The sequence below is a fragment of the Cyphomyrmex costatus genome, unplaced genomic scaffold, assembly GCF_001594065.2.
Source record: "Cyphomyrmex costatus isolate MS0001 unplaced genomic scaffold, Ccosl1.0 scaffold300, whole genome shotgun sequence".
In the NCBI taxonomy this organism is placed as follows: Eukaryota; Metazoa; Arthropoda; class Insecta; order Hymenoptera; family Formicidae; genus Cyphomyrmex; species Cyphomyrmex costatus.
The window spans coordinates 127,269-144,001 of record NW_017277126.1 but is presented as its reverse complement, the minus strand read 5'-3'; the positions used below and the strand labels follow the sequence as shown (position 1 = coordinate 144,001).

At 31.2% G+C, this 16,733-nt stretch overlaps 2 protein-coding genes across 3 annotated transcripts; one reads left to right on the top strand and one right to left on the bottom strand.

Moving 5' to 3' along the window:
• Nucleotides 1-551: 551 nt before the first annotated feature.
• On the bottom strand, nt 552-8,385 carry Hsc70Cb (heat shock protein 70Cb). Of its 2 annotated transcripts, XM_018541968.1 has the most exons (12): nt 8,146-8,385; nt 6,930-7,128; nt 6,102-6,458; nt 5,675-5,996; nt 4,335-4,590; nt 4,118-4,248; nt 3,732-4,003; nt 3,417-3,524; nt 1,885-2,007; nt 1,504-1,743; nt 938-1,228; nt 552-866 (listed from the first exon to the last, which is right to left on the bottom strand). In XM_018541968.1, exons 1-12 carry the CDS (start codon nt 8,259-8,261, stop codon nt 675-677), a joined length of 2,607 nt encoding a protein of 868 aa, XP_018397470.1. In that variant the 5' UTR covers nt 8,262-8,385; the 3' UTR covers nt 552-674. The 2 variants fall into 2 exon arrangements, with proteins under 2 accessions (XP_018397470.1, XP_018397471.1); XM_018541969.1 differs by lacking the exon at nt 3,417-3,524.
• Nucleotides 8,386-10,699: 2,314 nt separating this feature from the next.
• On the top strand, nt 10,700-14,776 carry LOC108775562 (caseinolytic peptidase B protein homolog). Its single transcript, XM_018541974.1, has 10 exons — nt 10,700-11,340; nt 11,428-11,480; nt 11,679-11,868; nt 12,038-12,288; nt 13,195-13,285; nt 13,388-13,595; nt 13,738-13,870; nt 13,948-14,160; nt 14,239-14,536; nt 14,628-14,776. The coding sequence occupies exons 1-10, from the start codon at nt 10,986-10,988 to the stop codon at nt 14,774-14,776; spliced, it is 1,941 nt and encodes a 646-aa protein (XP_018397476.1). The 5' UTR covers nt 10,700-10,985.
• Nucleotides 14,777-16,733: the final 1,957 nt, after the last annotated feature.

Below are 16,733 nucleotides of genomic sequence, written 5' to 3'. Positions count from 1 at the left end.
TTATTTCAAGATTTTTTAATATAATAAATACTAAAATATTGTAACAAATACTGTAAATTCTTTTTATGTGATAAATGTTACTCAATAAATTTAAAAATTATTTGTTCACATTAATTTGTACAAAACTGTAGCACTCATTCTATATATTAAAAGTCGCAACATATTAATTCTTTTTACTGGCAATAGTTTTCGAAGTCCTTTTGAAATATCTATTCTGTATAGTTCAATTATGCACTTAAAAGCATACTAAAAACTTAAAAAAGGAAAAACAATTTTCTTCTTTATAAAGAAGCTTTAATAATTCGCGATTATGTTTCTCCAATTTATTCAAATCACTTTTGGAATAATATATATTACGAATGCCATAACGAGTTGCTGTTAAGCAAAAGAATTTTTTTTCGCATATTACATGAATTCACAAATTTACATCTCTTTAGTTTCTGCGTAACACGCTTATATTGATAATAATATGTATGTCATTAAATAGCATAATTTGAGATTAATAAATGTTACAAAGAAAAAAAACAATGAAACGGAAAGAAAATTGTGTATGTGCAAGACTACAACATGTCAAGCGTTTTCGAAACGTAGACATGATTTATCCAAATAAAATACTTCCTATTTCAATTATAGTAGATTTAACATTAATAAAAACACATAAGTTGTGGCGACCGTTACTCAACATCCATTTTTTCTTCTGTTTGTTGCTGCTGTTGATTGGATTGACTGTGATTGTTACCTTGGGCATTTTGATTTTGATTATTTTTCTGTTCATCAACAGGTTTATCTTTTGGTTTTTCTTCCTTTGGTGGTTCTACTTTAGGTTTAGGCTTATTGAAAATAGGTAGTACCACACTATCCAATGCCTAAATAATGAAAAAATTAACATTCAAAGAAAATTGCTCATGATTATAGCTGATTTTTTTTTAATACTTACTTGTTTCTCACCCCGAATCTGCGCTACAGTAACTGGTGGTTGTTGCGTGCGAAGTGTACTCGCAAGTAAAATACGTTTCTCTTCCAACCATGTCCATTTCTCTTGCACAGTTTTTTCAACTGTTTTCACTTCTTCCTCCGTTAAATGAGAATACTTGTCATCCTTTCCGTTCGACATTTTTATTTGATCCAGACTTTTCTTAGCCAGTTGTAATGTTACTCCCAGTTCTTCTAATGCATAAGATCTTCCCTCAAATTCTGATCTCCTTTCTTTTATTGGTTCCCCCTGAGACTAATAAATGAAAACGATACATTTAGAAACTCTTTTTCATAAAGCAAGAATTATTGAAAAATAAAAAAGTAGGAAACTTATACAACATATTATTATGATTTTCGCGATTATTGTAATGAAATATAATAAATCTAAACATTGCTTTTTCTAAACGGAGTTGTTTATTACAGATAAGAGTCTCCTATAAGCGTGTGTCTGCAAAAGCTCGCAAACATACGGATCAGACGGACATAACATAAAAATTGCTAGATGATTAATATTTCATCGAATAATACCTTTAAACGCGTTAATCGCTCCGAATAAATTTGTCGTTGACAATCTTCTCCTTCTTCATAAAGCCAATTTTCAGTATCATCTAATGTACGGCATAATGTTTCTTTGTCCATTTCTGTAATGAATGTAGCTAATTGATCCTCTTCGGACAATTTAGCACGCAGATCATAAACATATTCTTCCAAAGCATTACGCGCGTCAACTCGTTCTTTTTCCTGTTTATCTTCAGCAATCATTTTGCCCTGTTCATGAACAAAACGCGTGTAATTATATAATGATTCGATGTTACACCGACAAGTTTTTTTCGCTATAATTGTAGACAAAATTATTCAACATTCATAAAAGTTACGTAATGCTCGAGACATATAGTGAACGATACATACTTCTTTTTCTATTGCAGTATCAAGATCTCGTAGAGATAGTCCGCAAACATTAGCTTCAATAGGTAAATCGATTGTACGAATGGGAATCTTCTTTTTACTTTTATCATCGTTTTTATCATCTCCCTAAAACAGAAAAAAGCTGCTAAATATTTATCAACATATTTTATTCGGCACTGTATTTTTTACGTGAACTCATAAAAAAATCGTTTACAAGAAAGTTTATTACTTGATATTTTTCACAATTTCTTAGATTTAACAAATAGGCGCTATGTGAAAATAGATATTACATAAATTGAGAAATTTTATCTACATGAACACTTACCTTATTTTACAATACTTTCTTGAAACGCTTTTTTGTTTTTAATGTAATTTTATAACTTTGTGTGTGTGTATCTAATGTAAGAATGCGAAATCAAGTAAATAAAATTTGTATAATATAGAAAGAACTAAAATGGAATTCAGGTGATGATAAAGATGAGACAAGGATAATGGGGTATACACTTTCGTGTGTAGTTTAGAATCCGTATAGTATTGTTTCACATGACAAAAATGTACTATATAAAGTAAGTTAATCTATACATTTGTACATGTATAATGTACTAAATATTTTTTTTTTTTTCTTTCTATACGAATTGAAAACTAATCAGTGTTGCCTGCCTTTATATTTTACGAATATTTGTTCAGTATAATGCTTTTATTAGATATTACTGTCTCTTTTCCTTCTGCGACCCAGTGTATAGAATAGCAGAGTAAAGACAGACAGCACAGCTGTAACACAGCTGTTCTTGGACCCATATGCATTACAAAAAATGAATTTGTTAAAGGACATTAGCTATTATATACTGTAATATTATTTCATATTTTATAAAAGAGCAAGCTCACAATTTTTCTCTAGATTTTTACAGTGCCGTCGAATAGAGTAGTAGAGTTTGCAGAAGAAATCGACACAGGATCTAAAACATGAGCTTAAACCAAACGCATCATGCATTTCATACAGGTTTAGCTTACAAAATGCAATACATAAAACTATTTGTATCTACTCATATTCTAATAAAGGATAAGGTATGTACAAATAATACATAATTAAATATTTCTAAATAAGATATAAAATAATTGCATTATGTAAATTGAAGGTATCAAGGATATTTTGATTTCTCTCAAAATTACTTTATAGAAAAAATGAGGAATGTAAATCAAATTAAATTTTAATCGAAGCAATTGATTAAAAAATATAATGTGTGAGATACGTTTAATGTTGTTAAATTAATGACAAATATATCGCTTGCATTATATAAGGCGATTATTGCAATTGTGCATTCATTGTTACGGTGAGAGAGTCTAGTTTCTGTTTCGAAATAAGCGATAAAGCTAGTATGATAGAAAGAATACTTAGGTTAATTGGCCCTAAATACAAAAAAATGCTCGTAAAAACTCACAACAAAGCAACGATTAAGAGCTTAGAGAATTTATCGTATATGTCTCAATATGGATGTATGCGTATGGGTCCAAGTAAGAGATAGTATGCCCCGTACCGAGCCGAACCAAGAGAGAATCCTGGAGGAGTAGGAAGGGGCAGAACCCCCAGCACCTTTTCCACCATCATCAGCATCTGAGTTCCGTCGTGTCTTATCCATGCTCACCTAAACCACAATAAACTCACATAGTCATGCACCTGAATGCTGGCAACGCACAAGATCGCACACCAGCATAGAATGATTCCGAACTTTACATACTCCATATACCGTAACATATTTATTGTCAAATCAGAATCACGATACTCTATTCTAAGACCGCTATCCCTTTTCATAAGCTTTAGAATATTATTACGATACGACGAAATTACAAACCTCTGGAGCTGGTGGTTCGTTAGCCTGTGCGTCTTGATCAGGTTTATCTTTTTTATCTGTCGCTTGTGATTCGACATCCATATTGTTCTGTCGTTGTTGCTGCTGCTGTTGAGCTTCTTCTTCTTCCTTCTCTTGCTGAGTTGGCTCACGTTTCTCGATAAGAGAAGCCGACGCAATGGTTAAAATACCATTCAAATTCACTCTTACCTTCACTTTGACTTTTGCCGATTCACCTTCTGGCGTAGCCTTTATATTCCTTATTGTAAAGGTTCCTGCATAAAATGTAAGCTTATAAATGTGAACAAAGTACATATGCCTCCAGTCTAAAGGTTTCCTCTTAAGAAATAAAATAATTTTAAACGAGATAAATAAAACTAAATCCATACCAATATATGTTTGGGGATAACATGGAGGTGATACACTGTAACTAGCTGTTAGCGTAAACGGACTCAAACGATAAAACGTCAACATTTTTGAGAATGGCACAGGATGATTATGCCCGAATACTTCCATTTCGCTGAAAAATAAAATTAGAAAAAAACATTTAATTTATTTTAATTTAATTTTTATTAGTGATAAACAGGGAATTGTAATTATACGTACCCTTCTTCACCTTGATTAGCATCCCACGTTAATTTCAAAGGATACGGTTGTATATCCGTAACAGAGAATTCACGGACACGCACGGCAGGGCTCAGCATAGCACACTGTAATGCGCAACCACGAGCAACTGCTTCGTCTTGATTCAGTGTAGTCGATATCGGTCGACCGAAGATTTCCTCTACTAAACGTTTAATAGCAGGAACGCGACTCGATCCTCCCGCCAACTCGACCGCATGAATTTCCTCTAGTTTCAATTCTGCCAAATTATACATTCTTAATAGTACAAAATGGAGTACTGAATATACACGGTGGATCATTTTAATATTTTCACGCAAATATTTCTGTTCTTGTACCTTTTATAAAAAAAAAATATTTTAGACAAATTTGTGTAAGGGAGAATGAATAATGATAGGAAAAATAATTTTCAAAAAGAAAAAGTTTCTCAAGGTTACCCAGAAGTTAGTGCATCATTTTTCAAAATAAAATTATATATATTTTTTTTTACATAATATATTTCCCTAATTATTCTGCACATAAATATATTAAGACAGAAATATGAAAAAATCAATAATTTATGATATACTTTGGCACATTTTTTTTACACAAAATATCTCATAAAGTTCAGCACATTAATGAGCGTTCTACAATAAGCCGCAGGTCATAAATTATAAGTCATAAAAAATGGACCAATCACAGTCATCAATTTTTAGTTTCTTACTTCTGAAATTTATGACTTATTGTAAAAGGCCTATAACACTTTCTAATAGGATACCTAACTGAGCATTACATTATTAAATTGCTTGTTAATTTATTTTATGATATCACTATAGTAGTTCAGTTTCGTTTCTATGTCCAAAAAATCAATTCGGTGCACAATTCAAATGACTATATATATGATATATAAAAAAATTCACGTAGAAATTATTTAATAATATCTAAGATCCAAATTCAATCGTTACAAGTGTTAATCCCTTTAGACTCGGTGCACATTATAATCAAATTCGGAAGCATTTTCCGTTGAAATTATTTAATTTTATCGACATCATTGATATATATATATATGTGTGTGTGTGTGTGTGTGTGTGTGTGTGTGTGTGTGTGTGTGTGTAAATAAAATAAATATTATGACTCAATAAATTAAAAATAAGATATAATATAAAGGTTACAAGCCAAAAAACATATATAAGTTTTAGAATAAAAGTCCTTAAAACCTTTTAAAAATTGTAATGAATTTAATCTAGAGATTTTGATTCATCTCAAATGAATTTATACCAATGAAACGAACATTAGAATGAGAGCAATGTAATCAGGTCTGTAGAATAAATTATTTGCCAACTTACTCGAATCAGACAAACATTGTTTAAGAGTTTTCTCAACACGGTCAAATAGATGAGCACATAATGTCTCCATGTCACTACGCTTTATCTCAGCACGTACATCCTTCTCTTCCATGAAACATTCAATATTTAAGGGAAGGGTGGTTGAATTAGCCGACATTTGTTTCTTCAGTTTCTCTGCTTCTGCTAATAGTCTTAAGTACGCCCGCGGATTGGTGTGTGCATCAATGTTATATCGCGTTTTGAATTCATTACAGAAGTGCTCTGTCAAAATAACGTCGATATCTCTTCCACCCAATTGATTATCGGCAGTACTTGCCAACATCTTTAACATAATGAAATAAAAATAATATAATCTCTCTCAAGCGCATTTTTAAATATGGCAATTTTAACCTTGTTTTAATGTTCGTGTTAATTTTATAATACTAACCTTAAGTTTGCCTTTATGAAAGGCACAAACGCTCACTTGCAAGCTGGCATTACCGCAATCCACAAAAACAATGTTTCTAGGAGCCCCTTCTGTCGCTGGCAAATCTTGCTTATAAATACCATAACAAAGAGCAGTAGCAGTGGTCTCATTAAACAACCTTAGGACATTAAGGCCTGCAATCTTAGCAGCGTCAAGTAGAGCTTGACGTTCAGCTTGAGTAAAATATGAAGGAACTGATATGACACAATCATTAACAGCAGTTTGTAGTGCTGTTTCAGAAATATCTTTCAATTTTGTAAAGAGCATAGCAGTAATTTGCTCTGGTGAAAAAACATGCTCTTCTCCCAGATATTGTACCTAAAATATCAATAAAGAGATATAAGTACATAAAAATAATTTTTAGCAATTGTAAAACATTATATAATTTTTGATAATATGTATATTTATATTCATGAAATATATAGCAACATTATAATGAATCATAGCATCCTTAAAAGATATAAATAAGATACGAGTCTCTTGAGAGAATCCTGGCAAAGTGCCTAAATTACTTTCGATTCTTAGTCATAGAACTGCATGAAAAGGAAGTTACGCCATTAAAATTTGTTAAACGAAATACACTCTTTTTTTTCTTGTCACAGTCACTTTATTTATAGAAGGTGCACTTTATTTATAGAAACAAAAATAAAAACTTTATCATTTTTATTGTTTTCTTTTGAATCTTATTTTTATGTTTTTATAATTACAATTTATGTTGTTCTTACAAATAGCATTAAGATAATAGAAATTAACAAAACCATTCCTTTCCATGTTTAATGTAATACTTACATGTATATTAATGCTTCCATCAGCTTGCGGGGTTATTTTATATGGAAGAAATCGCAACTCACTTTGAACTTGTGGATCATTATATTTTCTACCTAATAATCTTTTAAAACCATGAATAGTATTCTTCAGATTAGTTACCATTTGGTTCTTAGCTGCTACTCCGAGTATTCGATTTTTTCCACTAAATGCTACACATGACCTAGAAATCATAGAATCATTTTTTTTTTCTGTTACTGACATCATATACCAATCATACATAACTATTATATTAATGATATATCAAAATCAAATAAATTTGTATTTTAATTCTGATATTTTACATGTATAAGATCAAATATTACACAGACAAATTTTTTTTATATTTTTATTTTATCAATATAAAAAGTATAACGCAACTCATGATGCACATACATATAAATAAAGAAAATAAAAAGCGATATTCGTAACGCATTGCGTTACAAATTAAAGAAGTTAATTTTTTGCGGATACACGATCTGTAGAAGATTAGATTAATCGCTAAGAATTCCATCGGCCGCATCCGGATTTATAGAGGATTTATGGAGGATAAATATAAACGGAGTGACAACTCCAAAAGGAAAGCAAGGAAAGCTCCTACGCAAGCGGAGCGAGACTTTTTGGGATACACCGAAACATGAACGGGTGACGCTATGCCTGTAAATGGTATTACGGTAACGCGATGTTCTGGAGAATGCGATAATCCACGCGCGCGCGTAAAACTTCGGTCTCCGCGAAAGTTTTTTTTTCATTATCTTGTTCCATATTACTGGTTCCCCTTAAAATAATTACATTTTGCCGGTAATTTATCGCGCGTGAAATTTAGAAAAAAAAAAAAGAAGTAAATTTTCGTGTATCTCGGCACGTGAAGAAATTTTTTTTCGGCTTTCATTCGATCGTCAATGAGAAACAATCGAAACTCGATAGATCCCCAAATTATAGGTTTTCTAAGCGTGAAAAACCGGGAAAGCAGCCGCTGCTCTTGAAGTCACAACGGTGACGGATAAAAGGTGAGGGTTGCGGGGCGAACTGTATATTTCCAAATCGTATACTTCGGGATAGAAATTCGAGGAAAAGGGGGAGAATAAACTAAATTCGGACTGGCGCGGAGACACGAGGGTGTCAGGATCGTCGGCGCGGTGCGGTGCGGTGCGACGACGTGACAACACAAGGCCGGTATCGTTCTCCCGAGAATACTTACGGAGTACTGCGAAGACTGTAGTCGTTCGCTATGGTTTCGATACCGCCGGCGCGGGCCACAGCCACATAACAGCTCTCGTTACCAAAGTCAATCCCGATCACGGACATCGCGGCCATGGCTGATTCAGCCGAATCGACACTTCTGTTGCACGAGATACGTGAGGGACGGTTTCGGCGACTCACGTCAGAACTCGGCTCCGGTACTCGTGCGTCTCCTCACCTCCGCGAGAATCACAGTACCCACGGCGAGATTCACGGATGATTCACGTTACCACTACGCGCGCACGATGTTCCGAAGGAAACGCTCTCTCTCCCAACGCACAGGCGGTCACGAGCGGTATAATACGATACGGCACGAGTCACGGCACGGCACGGCCACTGCCTTCTGCTAAACTCGCTTCAAAATTGGCCAATCATGGCAGCGCTGTGGCGTGCACCGATTGGCGCGCCATCCGCTCTCGCGGCTCTGGAATATTCTGGAAGCCTGGCGAGATTGGACGGCTTCGAAATATACCATCGCGAATGCGACATTTCTTCGAAAATTCTCGAAAAAGTCAAACGCGCCGGTTCGCCGCTACATTCACAGAGCGACCGGCGCCGCAGCGGGTGCCAACTGCCACCGGATATAACGAATGGCCGGATGGCAGGTAACCGAATGGTAACAAATAATAGCGAGAGTGACCGTCCCACACGATCACTTTTGTAATTAACGATTAATTTGTAGGCGAATAGCCTAATTGATTAAATTTGACACCGCACAGTATGTCAAAAATAATCATGTCTTTGAAAATCAAACCATCACACACGCGTTCTGACCTTATATCTCTTTTTTCCCTCCATGCATCGTTAATCCTGTAATTTTTTAAAGAGAATTACCATGAGAGAGAGAAGCAGATATATAAAATACTATAATCTCTAATGGAAAAAAATATTATATGGAGAATTAGTGCTAATTATACAATATTAATTATAATAATAACACTCATTGATGAGATACTGGCCATGTTCCAATCAGTTTCAATGTACTAACAGTGCTGAAAATCTATAGTTTACGTTATGTATAAATACTGTACTTTTTCAGTACTGACAGTGTATCTGTATATATTGGAATACGATCGAGTTACTATTAAAATGGCCAATCTTATACGGAAGTTGTGTGAATGTTAAAATTTATGTGAAGCTATAGGTTGTTTCATCTTTCGGCAAACTTCAGGATGTCATCGATGTGTATCTTGAAATGAAGTAGAAATTATAAAAATTCGCACATTTACTAGAATATTCATAATTTAATTGGTCACACTTAATGGATTTACTAACTTTTGTCATTTTCACTCGCTGTTATACTCTCTTCTCTCTTTTATGTTTTTACCAGAGAGAGATTTATTTTCTCTCTCTCTGCTTTTATTTTTTACTTATATTACTCTTTTGTTTATTCAGTAGGTAAATTATCACATAGTTCCACATAGTTCATCTAAAGATGGAACGACCGGCCCGAACAGTAGGAAACATAATTTAAAACTAAACTATAATTTATTATTAGTTTCGTAACATGTACAAATGTTAAAAGTAACACACACACGCACGCAGCACTCGCGTGTGTGCGTGCGTGCGTGTAAAACTATGATTTTAATATTATCAATATTAAATATCATAAATCAAACCGAGTTTAATTATCAATCGAGAACTTACTATGAAAAATATATTTATCTTAATCGATAATTCACAAAAATATTATTATTATTATCTCTCTCATATATTTCCTCGAATCCTTAAATTTATAAAGATTTCTAAAAATTACTTTTAAACTTTTCAAATTTTCTTCGAAAATTGTAGAATAAAAATATTTCTTTCAGAGTATAAAATTATATTTTAAATATGTGTGACTTTGTGATTTACTTTTATTAGTAATTAATGAAAAATAATAATATAAAACAAATCTCTCCACTTGTCTACCCTCTCCTCCACCCCATAAAAGTTCTTAAAAGATTACATTATATATTTCTTGATGTTATATTTCAGAAATATTGCAAATCTTTTTTACATATTCGTTCTAAAACTAAATTAATAGTGACTATGTAGTGCAAAAGCGCTTTTAGGAATATTTTATAAAATATCCCTCCTCTCATATCCTATAAAATAATATTTCTGCAATATTATAATTTTTGTATTATAAAAATTATATCTTTATTTTTTCTTTAATTATTTGAATTAGAAAAAGTATAGTAAATGTACTAATAAACTGGAATTGAAATTAATAAATATATTGATAGATATATATATCTAGAAAGGAGAAAAAGAGGGATTAGACGAAAAAAGAACATTGTCCCTGGAATATGACAATTGACAAAAGTAACGAACAATTATATATTATTTTCATCATACATATATTTAAATAACATCAATAAGATAAATGAGAATTTGTTGAAATTATGCAGCTTTTAAATTTCCATTCTGTGAATATTAATTGCATATATTTCAATAGACAATCAACAATTTCTCGCCACAGACAAAATTATTGATCGGCTCAGTTGCGTTGATCAAAGATAAATAAATAATAAGTATAAAACGTGTCACTTTGTTTCGCAATCATCTGCAGTAAAATAGTAACAACTAACGACCGTTTGTAGAAAACGGAAATCGATTCTCAGTACAATACATATTATACATATCATGTATATAGGTATATATATACATATGTATGTACATAACGCTCGTGGCGATACCAGACTCCATCTGTAATGATGTAATCTTGAGCGGCGTCTTCAAATACATTTCGATTGTTTCGAGCGGCGACATACTTGACACATGATTGTAAATCCAGTGAAAAATTGACGGATCAATATGTTACGATTGTGTATTTTAAAACTGCGCCACGCGATAAAAGATACCGGAAGGTCGGAAAGACTTTTGAGTCAAATATATTTAAAAACCGGCAATCGTTTTAACGACGTCGTGTGCTGGAGCTGTCGAAGAGGTTATGCCCAACGTTCCTCATTGCTAGCACCTTCCATTTGTACGCTGTACAGATTACTGAATAGAATTTCTTTAGACTTCCCTGCAACACTTTTGACAGCTACGAAAGAAAAATACAATGAATATGGCAACAAACGTGGCAGGAGACGCTATAAGCACTTAGGAATGCTCTTGGGCAGTCTTGGGTTTGTAGTGGCTTTTTGTGACTCTTCACATTTTAAAGGTACTGTGATTAGATAGAGAAGCAAAATGTATATTACATACAATTATGTTACGTACAATTAAATAGATAATTCTTATTTTTTTGCAGAAAAAAGATTCTTTCGTGCTGTTCAGTATGGTAATATTTCAGAATTAAAAAGAGTAAGAATTTTCTCGTAATGTATTCAGATTTTGTCTTATTGTCATACTGTAAAGAAAAAATAATTTACATTTGTAATTTCCATATATTGACATTAAATGTTTTATGTATTACGAAACTATATATATATAGTTTTAATCTTTTAATGTAATAATATAAAGAAAATTTAAAATATTATATATATGTTTGTATTTTTCTAGTCTATAGCAGATGGCATCGATGTAAATATCAGACATCCATTGGGTTGGACAGCATTACAAACTGCTGCTATAAATCAAAGGGAAGAAATTATAAAAATTTTGTTGGACAATGGTGCTGATGTCAATGCAGGAGATAACTTTGTTAATGTCTATAGAACTGCTATGGAAAGAGGTTTACATTCTTTGGATGGTATCTATTATTTTTGTTTTAAATGTTATGTCTATAAATATTACTAATGTTAAAAGAGCTAATGAACACAAGAATACAATCTCTTATAAATATTAAAATTTAAGAGCATTGTATCTTTTGATATTAATGATTAAGTAATGGAGTATTAATATTAATTTTAATATTTTAGTTCTTACAAAGAGAGAAGAGGAATTTTCTGATCGATTAAATAATCGAGCTACTTTCCAAGGTTTTACTGCATTACACTATGCTGTGTTATCTGATTCAGAAACTTGTGTGAAAGCATTATTAGATGGAGGGGCAAATCCAACTATAGAAAATGAAGCAGGTCATAGAGCAGTTGAATATGCCAAAGAAGGAGAAATCAAAGAGATGCTTATTAAACATGCTATTAGATATGATGAAATATTAAAAGAAAAGGTATGTCTATTTCTTTATGCACAAAAGTTGCATGTATAAAATTATGTAAAAACAAAATTATATATGAACAATATTTAAATTGTATATACAATTTTAAATTTGTTATTTCAATAGATTAAAGTAGTAATTTGAAGAAATTTACTTCTTTTATTACTGTGTGTATCAACAACATTATACTCGCATTTTTATTGGAGTTTATAGTTTTGTATATACAGGGTAGAGAGTATTTAAAGTATTATAATAGTTGCGTTCAGCAGAGAAAGCAGCTTTGCAACTGTTGTAAAATTCTTGAATATGATTATACATTTAAATCTAATGAGGAAATAAGGGCAAGACCAATCATATTAAAGAATTTTACAACAATTTTACAAGTTGCAAAGCTGCTTTTTCTGCTGAACGCAGCTATTCTATCATTTCTGAAAGTATATATCATAGCAACATATATTTAGACTAAAGTTGTATGGTCTGAAAGGCAGAAGATAAATAATGTAAAATCAATTTTTGCATCTTTAAATATATTTTTATCTTTATTATTTATTAAGTTATAATCATTGATAAATTTTAAGTGTACCGCCTTTTTTAAGAGTGAGTGTACACGTTTAAAGTTAGACTAATTATAAGCGTTGGTTAAAGTTATCTGTCTATGTGATGTGCGTGCAACGGTATTAGATATTAAACAAATTATTGTCGCTGTATGCACACTGTCACAAAGATAATTTTGTAATCAATGTTTATAATTAGTCAAATTTTAAACGTGTATACTTAAAAAACTACTTTATAGAAAAAGTACTGACTTATATGTACTATTATTACTTAATTTTTCACGAAATTTCACACTACAATAGTATTACCGTTGAACTTAGGAACATCTTATTATATATAAATAAACGAAAATTTTCTGCTTAGGAAGCAGAGGAACGTCGCAGATTTCCATTAGAACAACGTTTGAAACAACATATTGTAGGACAGGAGGGCTCAATTTCCATTGTTGCTTCCAGTAAGAATTCTATAATTTTATTACTTTTTATCAGAAAATTTTATATTTATTAGTTTATTAAAAAGTACGTTTGTAAATTATTAATATTATCTAATATATTAGCTATCAGAAGGAAAGAAAATGGTTGGATAGATGAGGAACATCCATTAGTATTTCTTTTTTTGGGTTCGTCAGGCATTGGCAAAACAGAATTAGCCAAGCAATTAGCTGCTTATATTCACAGAAACAAATCAGATAGTTTCATTCGGTTGGATATGTCTGAATATCAAGGAAAACACGAAGTCGCAAAATTAATTGGAGCCCCACCAGGGTATAATTATTTTTATTTTAGTTAGCTTAATCATTTTTAATGTTTTATGTTTGAGTATTATATTACCGCTTAATATAACAGTAATGTTTATTATAACATATAGTTTAATATAACAGTAATGAATGTTAAACTTATTGTTTAGTTACGTGGGCCATGATGATGGTGGACAACTGACAAAACTTTTAAAAAAATGTCCATCTGCTGTTGTATTATTTGATGAAGTTGATAAAGCGCATCCTGATGTTTTGACTGTTTTGCTACAACTTTTTGATGAGGTTGGTTATTTTTAATATTTAAATTATTTATCAGTCTATTTCAAGGATTCAATAATGTAATAATATTTACTTTTAAGGGAAGACTAACTGATGGTAAAGGTAAAACAATCGAATGTAAAAATGCCATTTTTATAATGACATCAAATTTAGGAAGCGAAGAAATTGCAGAACATGCAATGCAACTCAGAGCAGAAGCTGAAAGATTATTAAACCATAGGTTAGTTAATACTACTGATGAAAATCAAGAGCCAGAACGTATCGAGATATCTCGTCATTTTAAAGATCAAGTGGTATGTAAAACGAAAAAAAATATAACATATTTCAAAACATAGAAAATTATATAATAAAATGATTAAATCATTTTACAGGTACGTCCAATACTAAAAGATCATTTCCGGAGAGATGAGTTTTTGGGAAGAATAAATGAAATTGTGTATTTTTTACCATTTTCTCGGGCAGAGTTGATAGAATTAGTCGCTAGAGAATTAAAAGCATGGGCTATACGCGCAAAAGAAAGACATATGATTGAATTAAAATGGGATAGAGAGGTCTTATCAGTATTAGCAGACGGGTACGATGTCCATTATGGTGCTCGTTCTATCAAATACGAAGTAGAAAGACGTGTTGTTAATCAGTTAGCAGCAGCTCATGAACGAGGGGAACTTGGTATTTACTTTTTTTCTTTTGCTTAAATATTAAGCAAAAGTCGCTATAATTATATTATAATTTTTTCTAACGAAAATAAAATTTTTGACAGGTAAAGGATGCTGTGTGTTGTTAAAAGCAAAATGGCATGAGAGTGGAGCAAGCATAATCCTTTCTGTTCAGCAGAAGGGCTCGGAAAAATTTGTTGATATCGTAGAAATAGACAAGTTAACGAAAAATGTTAGTTCAAAATTTTTATAATTATAGAATGTAGTTTTGCTTTAATAACTTATACAAAACACATTGCCATTTGATAAAAAAGTGTATATGTAAAAGTCTGGTACTATTTATTATGATATAATGTACAAATGTATGAATGATAAAAGTCTATCAGATGTATATGTTGTATAGTAAATACAGTGTCATAGAAATTTATTTTGTTAAGTTTAATATACACATTTTGATATTGTTCTGTTATATTTATATTGAAGAAACAATTTTATTTTTACTAAAACAATATACGCGTATTTCATTACACATTAATATATGTATTCTAGTGTAAGAGAAAGTTTAAAATGAATATTAATTTGATGTATGGGCAATGAGAGCATTAATACAGCGCGGTAATTATAGTGCAAATTCATCTAATTATATTTTCAAACAATTTTACATGTAATGTTAACACAAACTTGAATTTCGGTTTCTTTTTACCTTCAACAGTATAATAGATAATCGATGTCGTTAATTGAATTTATAATCTGCAATTGGAGAGTAACTTCTATTGTAGACCGAGGTGAGCATTTCTCTATTTAATGGTTGAGAATTGTCATATTTGTCTCTTCGTTGTTTAACTAAATGACTAAACCTTCGTCTCAACAGATCACATTGAATTATTGGACAGTCAAATTATTATATTATGACGAATTACTTTCCAATAATTCATGTGATCTATTGAGGCGGAGGTTTACTCACTTAAACGGAAAGGCAAATATGACAATTCTTAACCATTAAATAAGGAAATGCTCATCCTCGGTCTTTTATTTTTGAAAAATAAAACATAAAAGCGTAAAAAAGAAGAAATATAAAAGTTTTTTTAAAGTATAAAAAGTTCTGGAAAAATAAAAAAAAATGAAAAAAATAAAGTCAGTTCTTCATGTCCTTGTTAACTTCGGGATGAGGAAACGCTGGGAACAGAGAATATATTTTTATTCCTGAAGGGGGTTGAAAGGCGAAGAAAATTACCTTGCTATCAATTGTTATACTACCGTATTTTGGTGTACTGACAACGAATCTGACCATGATAATTGATGACAAAATTATTTTCAATGTCAAATGTGAAAAAATGTCTGAAACGTGCATTTTTTCAATATTTGATCTTGCCGGTAATTTTTCATGATTCGTAATCAGAACATTAGTTTTGTTAATATATCCACATAATTGTAGATCATAAATTCTATGAAAAAAATTTCGTATAATAATTTTATTAATACTTTTCTAAATAAATACACTAAAAAGAACTTTTAATAATAATTATTTATTTATTTAGTTACATTAATATAACTGTTTAGTAAACAAAATGTTTAATGAACATAATTAAATATTTTACAGATTTAATTAAAAGTACTAACCAAGTCTCAAACGTTTTAATTATAAATTATAAAATATCGAGTCAGTTCCAATCTGTATGTGTGAAATTCTGTTTGATTAAAATAAATTCTACTATATACGTTTCATTGATATAACATTTTTTATAGTATACATATAATATATATAATATAGAATATATTATTAATATATGACAAGAGAATAGAAATATCGTAAATATTTAGATAAATATTTACTTTTTAGTAAATGTTCTTCCATTGCCAAGATCCTGAGTGACCTCTAACATTAGGGACGTTTTTTCGTTATGCAACCAAAAGCAATCGCGGCTAAGATTATCTTCGTCTTCAGAGATCAGATAACGAAGATAGTCTCGTGGTTGCTTCTAGCTGGATAACGAAAAAACACTATAGGTTTTAGCAATATTCGTTTGTTCAATAAAATATTATTAATAAAAAAGAAATAGCATCTTATTTTTTCTGTCGCATACAATATTCAGAATTATCCGACTATTGTACATCTTTGCTTATGTAATGATTTCACGCGGGGTGGATCTCACTTCTCGTAGAAAAGTCATTACGTAACACAGAGGGGAAGAATGTGGAATAGTCCTAAA